Genomic DNA, 8008 nt, shown 5'->3' on the forward strand with positions numbered 1-8008 from the left:
GCAGGTTTTAGTTTTTTAATTAGTTTTAATGGTCACCCTGAAGAGGAAATGCTGTTGTGTTATTTAGCTGACATTGAAGACAAAGTTCATGTTTTATTTCTCTCATTATATATTGATTAAATGTTCCATATTTTCTCATTACTTCTTCTGGTTGGATAATTATAAACAAGACTAACAGTGTAAAGCAAAGCAGCTCAGTTAGGCTGTACACAGCAGTACTTTGAGCTAACATGCACACTGACAATGCTTACATGATATGTTAGGCAGGTATAATGGTTACCATGTGCCCATCTTAGTTTATCCTGTTAGCATGCTAACATTTCCTATTTAGCATTAAACACAAAGTAGTCTACAGCTGAGGTTGATGGGAACGTCATTACATTTGCAGGAATTTGCTCATAAACCAAAGAACCAAATAAAAGGTTTGACCTGATGATGGCGCTACATGCAAAGTCTAGTTATTACAATGCATGCTGAGGGGGACGTGACTGTCGGAACCAAAACTTCATGGCGATCCTCACAGCAGTTGTTGAGATATTTCACTAAAATCACAAATGTCACCCTCGTGGGGGCACTAGATGAGAAGACTGGGGATCAACAAAGTAGTCCGGGAGAATAGATATAAGAGCATAACATGTCGTCTTAATGCATTCAATATTTGTTGGAAGACCATCCCTAGAGCCATGTTGGCAGCATGGCTAAAACCCCGATTTGTGTTTTATGTTGGGAACATTTGTTGTGGCAGATTTTATTTGTAGACAGAACACAAAGTTATTTGGTTGCATTGTAAAGCTGTGTATACAAAACTATGTTCGTCATTTTGTGTGTCTGATGAGTCCATGTGGGTTGGGACCTTGTATGTGCATGACACAATAACTAACTACTGTTACTGTTATTTCAGTAACTGCCACTGTGCTGCTGGTTGTTGTTGCTGTACAGTGTTTCTGTTGTCAGAGGGGCGGGCATAACAGCAGCAGCTGTGGATCAGATTTCAGCAGCTAAAACTGAAGCGGAGTGAACCATCCTGCTGCAGGGGGGAGCTTAGTGCTTCTCACAACCACACAGCACAACCCTACACCCCTGCAGGCCAACATATATGTTGTAGTATATTATATATATATGTAGAAGTAATAATGTATAGAAGTCTGTTATATTACAATGTTGTTATCCGACACTGGACAAATCTTCTAACTCTGACCCCCCTTCTTCCGTTAAACCTGTGAATGGATCCTTCCAGCTCTTTATCCAGGCTCTGAGGAGGAGGCAGAGCCACAGTCAGTGCTGATCAGAGCTGAGTACACTGCACTTGCTGGCCTTAAACTGAGAAGAAGAAAAAAAAAAAACAGCTTTAAATCAACTAGACAACGCTTAAAACCCCCTTAGAGGCTCATTATAGTTCACTAATCAGAGCTGTGAGAAGCTAATTTGACTTTCAGAGAAGTAAAAAAGAGAATTTATAGAGACAGAGGAGGGCGTGACAGGGAGCCAGTCGAGCAGGCAAGCTGCTGTTGCAAGGGGAGGAAGAGCAGGCGATGCATCAGCCAAAGCCAGAGGTCAAGAAAAAAAGCGAAAGAATAGTGAAAAGGTAGACTCAGAGAGAGAGGAGGGTCATTTGTGATCTGAGGAAACAGAAACCAGCCTCTCTTTGTTGTGTGTGCCACCGAGCAGGGATGTGAAGGAGGGCAGCAGGGAGGAAAGGGAGGCGACAGCAAGAAAGACTGCAAGAAAATGCTCTCAGAGATGATGTGCAGGAGGAGCTGCCAGCAGCAGGCTGGCAAAGAAGCTCCGCAGAGGGACCCTTCCAGCCGCAGGAAGCACGGCTGGTCCAAGGGCTGCAGGGGGCGCCTGCAGGGGCGGAGGACAGGAGGGGGAGGGTGGCCGAGGGGGCGCAATCACCAGCAGCACCCTCAACGTCATCATCATCATCCCCGACACTTCCAGAGGCCGGTGATGTCCCTCCGGCCCGTTAACGTCAAGGGGAACAGAGCGAGAGGGATGCGAGCCCCCAAGAACACAAACCAGTTTCTGATGCACGAGAAGTACCAGATGCTGCACATGCGCTCCGACTCAGTGGGCAGTGACAGCGGCAGCAGCTCCGACAGCGACGTGGAGCTCACAGACATGGACTCATACCTGGGCGTCCTGGAGAATGCACGAGGAGCCCTCTTGGACAGTCCCAACCCACACAGCTCAACAACGCCCCCCGGACAGATTGTGGTATTGCACGAGGACAGTCTGCGTCTGCAGGAGGACAGTCTGCGTCTGCAGGAGGACAGCATGCAGTATTTCCCGTCTGAAGATGACCTGATTCAGAGCCAGAATTTCATGCAAAGGGACTTTGTTGAGTTCTGTGACATCCTGACACCCTGAAGGGAAACTTTTAGGGAGCCATTTTGTTCTCCGCAGTGTGAAACTCAAACCTCAGATTGAACGGGGTCAGGTTTGTTTGCTTCATGTTCACAGGAAATTAAAAAAATCTCCATCTTGTCAGGTCATTTGGCCTTAAAATGTTAAGAATCTGCTTGCAGGATGAGATGATCCCACCATTTCTTTTTTAAATCAAGTGTCATTTCCTTAATACTCGTGCAGTTATCTGCTGAAACAAGTGAAATCCTCTCACCCTGTTGGTGTTGTTCTAGGTTTCAGAAAAACAACTTTAACTGAATGCAAGATTAAATGACATTATTAAGACGGATGTTTTTTTACAGTTTACATTTTATTCATGTTTGGTCATGTACAATGTGTCCAGGTGCTGTCAAGTGCTGCCTTTCTGTTATTGTTGCACACAAAGGGAGATGGGTTGGGTGGTGGGAGTGAGCCCGAACAGCCAATCGGCAACAAGCTGACTGGATTAGGCTGCAGCTGATTGGCTGATGCAAACTGTCATAAAAAAAATAAAACCTTTTACTGTACGAAAAAAAAAATCACAAATAAATATCTGATTGATGTAACGTGCGTGGATTGATTGTTTTGTGGATATCATTGAGTGTGAATGAGTGTTTTGTTAAAGTTATCCGGGTCAGTGTGTCACTACTGTCACCAGGTTAGCTCAGAGAGAATAATGCACATTAAACCATGTCAAAGTAAATGTGCAGAGCTGCTCACATGGAGTAAAACAACAGGTCACATGATAATATGTGAGAGGAACGGCAACAGCAGAGACGAGCTGTAAATAAAAACATATTCAAGGAATAGAACATTAAATGTGCAATTTGTTTTGTGTTGCACGATGGATTAATGAATAGATAACGTTGATTTTACTCTACAACAAACCAACACACACTTACAATAGACACAGATGATATGAAAGCAAAACACAAGATTAAAACACTATTTAATCTAGTTAATATCATTTATTTCCATAGTGGTCGAGGCCACCCAAAATCATGACTGCTGATGTCTGACATAATTCTTTTTTATGCATCCAAGTATCTCACGCGCAATTTTCTTAACTAGCATTAAGAAACGTTTAATTTTCTTATTCAGATATTTTAGACGAGCATCAAAGCAGGAAGGAGGGACCTGCATGGAGAGCAGCCGAAGTGGATTACATAAAGTGAAGTGGGCTGGTCACACCCACTCAGGACGGGCAGGGAGGTGTAAGCCTCTTTGTGTTGGTGTGTCATAAACTAATAATGGTAACGGGTCAAAGTGTGAGTTACAGGCAGGTTTCAGTTCCTCACTCTGATTTATAACATTTATTATCTATTATACAGAGCAGCGACTACAGACTGGAGAAGCCTTTACTAATCTGTATACTACAGATAATTATCAGAATGCCTTTATTGTATGTCCTTTTAGTCTGATTATTTCACCCCCATTAAAGGTCAGTGTGTACTCTGCCTTTACACATGCAGGATAGGTCTATGTGAGGGGGAAAGTATCAAACAAATGTTCTAAATGAACTAGTTTAAGAAGATATGATTTCAAATCAAGACAATAAATGAATGAATGATTTCAGAGATTGAAACATGTGATTTAGACGTAGACTGAAATCACATGAATCACATTGAGTTTTCTCTCCATCTTAACTGGATTCAGCTGTTGTCTAATTTAGAAATGTTCGTGGACACGTAGAAATGATAAAGAAAAGGAAGTTAAGAATGCCTGAAGGAAAGTTTAAAGAGGGTGGAGCATTCGACAAAATGTGTGTGTGTGTGTGTGTGTGTGTGTGTGTGTGTGTGTGTGTGTGACACTGTAAATTTGACACAAGACTTTTCTGCTCATTTCTTCTCTGATCTGCTCCGAGCACATCCACCGCCACTCTCTCTGTCGCTCAACCACACACCAGTTACACACACATGACGTTACGCTACTCTTATACCAGCAAAGTCATATATTAATAAGTGGATTGCACTTGGACATTTTTACACGGTAGTACTACTGTGAGCCTCGAAGCTCTTTTCTTTATCTACTCTCATTCGCAATAAAGTAGGGCGGCCAACGATTCGGCTTGTAACAAAGAAATAATATCACGTGTGGAATAACCAGCTTGGCGTCCCTGGGGCAAAATTTAACCTTGGGCCCTCTACACCCATGTTTCTCCAAATATCTGTACACTGTGTAGTGTACAGTAGTAGTAGTAGTAGTAGTAGTAGTAGTACTAACAGTACTAACTACTGTAGTACTGTGTACTACAGTAGTTAGAAGTATAGATACTGTAAGCAAAATATAAACTGGAATAATAAGGCGTTAAAGGTAGATTGTAATTTGAGGCACAACTTGGTTTCATCAAAACAACAGATTCATCAAAACTCACAATATCTCCAAATTCTCTCTCTCTCTCACACAGACACACACACACACACACACACACACACACACACACACATACACACACACACACACACACACACACACACACACACACACACTGAGACACAAGGAAATCATCCACGTGCTTCCATCGCATTCTTTCACTGAAGCGTTTATAAACATGTAATAAATATATCCTGCACGTGTAACAACCTCTCCTAACTCTGTCAACCATTCCTGACACAGAGGCCTCTTGTTGTGTAATCATTAATGCCGTCTGGGCCTAGTCCTTCAATAATTATGGAAAAGCATAATACCTAATAAATCTCCTAAAATATAAGGTTTACAATGCATTCACACAGGCCTATAATAACAGTAAATCTGCAGCACATAGCGTATCCTTGTCCTTCCTGCAGGGCCGTTCACAACAAGTATCTTTCAGTTAGAGTTGCTTACAGACTCTTTTCACAAATGCAAAAATACAGTGGCCTTCAGAGCCCCCGTTTTGTACCCCTCTTTGTCTGGTGGGTTAATCCAACCATGGAGGATTTAATCAATTCACATCACAACAGTAACTCACACACCTTTATGCAACTCATTTACCCCATGTGTCCCAATGGAGACTGAGCGTCAACACATGTGGTAAGAAGTGAGGTGAGGCCAGCAGACAGGTCTGACCTCCTCAGACTGATCTTTGACCTGCAGATCAGATTGTTTGCACTGTTTCTTATCTTATTAAACAGAGTGTTCAGTGCCTTGCTTCAGGACACGGCTGTTTGGTCTCTGCTGTCTCTGTTGTATCTACTGAAGCTCCTGTTTCTACGCTTTCAGCTGCTGACTGCAGCAGCTTCTACTTTAAAGTCTGAGTTGTTGTTTCGCCGCCTGCGATTGGTCAGCTGTCACTGAAGAGAGAGTGAGCTGGCAAACACACACACACACACACACACACACACACACACACACACTCTCTGTGGAACTCCCCAGAGAGACTTTAATAATAAAGTTTTAATCAGGACGCTGTGTGTGAATGAATAAACTCTTTTACATTTGTGTGGTTGGAGATCATCTGTGCAAGCTGAGTGGTGAAGGTCAGATAACAGATAAGGTTTTGAGCATATAAAGAACGTATTGATATGTTTTGATAAAGTGTGTATGAGTTTGCATATACTACGTATTTAAAAAAAGGATGTCTCTCTTTTTGAAATGTTTTACTAAATTGATACTGAGAGATGCACACAAGCACATATTTAATCTAAGCCCTTTGAGTTAATCTCCCCCTTCCCTGGTTTTTAACTTTGATATTCCCCCCATATCTTTTATTTCTTTGGTTCTAAATCTTTTATTAAAACCATAAAGTATGACTTTCTGAAACTATGAACATAAAAAATATAGCCTGTACAAATATAAAAAAGAAAAACTAGTGTCATTAAATCATAACTTCCTCTGGGGAGTTTTCCTTTCCTTTAGCGAACACAGAGGCAGGCAGAGCGAGCGGAGAGGAAATAATATCATATCGCTGTCTGGAAAAGCTAATCATCAGAAGCTGATACACAATGTGACAGGATGAAATGAAGATTTGTGGATTCCAGGAAAGACATGCCGTGGTCGCGTCTGATGTTTCCTCACAGTTCACATGACATGGAAGATTTCCAGAAAACAAAATAATATTAATGCGAAAACAAAATGACTGAATTATCGTCACATTTCACAGAGAGAGCTGGGTCTACCAGAGCTTAACCTCAGCTGTTGTGGTTCTGAATGCAACCTGGAAGAAACTTCTGTTACCTCAGTGTGTGTGTGTGTGTGTATGTGTGTGTGTGTGTGTGTGTGTGTGCGTGTGTGTGTGTGTGTGTGTGTGTGTGTGATTGGGGAGGGGGAGGTGTGTGTTATGAATAGATGAAGTGAAGGAGTGGATGGAGTTGGATGCTAAAACTCAGTTTGGAGTGGAAAAGTACAGCCGTGTGCTCCGGAGGCGGAGACTCCTCTGTTGAGTACACACACCGACCAATCAGAGCACAGAAAAACATGTTGATTGACAGCAGAGCACAGCGGCATGACAAACCAGCAGTGAGGCTCCATTTCTGAAGTCTGTGTCTTCATATAAAGTGTTTAAGAAGCTTCAGTCTTAAATATTCAACTCTGCAGTGAAAAAGTATTAAATGTTAATAAAACAGTGGTAAACTTAAGTACTTAAGGTAAGTTTGAGTATTTCCATATTATGCTACTTTATACTCCTCTAGATTAACAGTATTGCCTTTGTAACTTTGCAGATTTAGAATATTAATAGAAAATATAAACAGCTAATAAATTATAATATATTATTATAGGTTAAACTACCCAGCAGTATATAAAATAATAAAAATTAGCTCCACTTTTATCACCTGCAACGTTAAAGTGATGAACACACTAATCTAAAATTAATTAAAATGCAATAATATATTATTTATGATTCTGAAATGCGCTATTCTGCATAATTTACTTGTGTACTTAATGTATATAGTATTACTACTTTTACTTTAGTAATATATCTGAGCACTTCTTCCATCAAAAGGTTGATACAACATTTAGTTACCGACTAAAAACTGTTTTATGTTAATCAAACTCTTGTAAATAAAGGTAAAAAAGAAACAAGTGAAACTTTATTGACGTTCACTAAGCCCCGCCCCATCGTTGCTTAGCAACTGTAACCACGGCAGCCACGCTTTCTTCACATGCTGCAGGTGTGTGAATGAAACTGTAGTAATAAGTGCATCTACTCAAGTACTATTTTGAGGTAATTGTACTTTACTTTGTGCTACTTTTTCTACTCCACTATTGTACTTTTTACTCCACAATTTATTTGACAACAGTAGTGACGTTGCAGATTTAGATTTTTAATACAAAATATAAACAAACTAATAAATGATGATGTATTATTATAGGTTACGACACCCAGCAGTAAATAAAGGAGCTCCGCTTCTACCAGCTGCAGCATTAGTGACAGTTACACATTCATGCAAACAGAATATAATATAATATATTAGCCTTTTTGCAGAAATAGTTACTTTAAGTATATTTTAAAATTCAGCTTTTACATAAATTAGATTTTGAGTGTGTTTCTATTTCTTGTGACGCTGTGATATTACTACTTTTGCTTAAGTAAACCTCCACTGGTTGAGTTTATATCTGGTGTATTAGCTTTTTATTTTCTCTTGACACACACACACACACACACACACACACACACACACACACACACACACACACACACACA

At 40.7% G+C, this 8008-nt stretch overlaps 1 protein-coding gene across 1 annotated transcript; it reads left to right on the forward strand.

Annotated features, from left to right (window-relative positions):
* The first annotated feature begins 1279 nt into the window (after positions 1–1279).
* On the forward strand, positions 1280–2951 carry LOC115007749 (coiled-coil domain-containing glutamate-rich protein 1). The gene has a single exon (XM_029430706.1). The coding sequence runs from the start codon at positions 1729–1731 to the stop codon at positions 2368–2370; it is 642 nt and encodes a 213-aa protein (XP_029286566.1). The 5' UTR covers positions 1280–1728; the 3' UTR covers positions 2371–2951.
* Positions 2952–8008: the final 5057 nt, after the last annotated feature.

The sequence above is a fragment of the Cottoperca gobio genome, chromosome 5 (assembly GCF_900634415.1).
Source record: "Cottoperca gobio chromosome 5, fCotGob3.1, whole genome shotgun sequence".
In the NCBI taxonomy this organism is placed as follows: domain Eukaryota; kingdom Metazoa; phylum Chordata; class Actinopteri; order Perciformes; family Bovichtidae; genus Cottoperca; species Cottoperca gobio.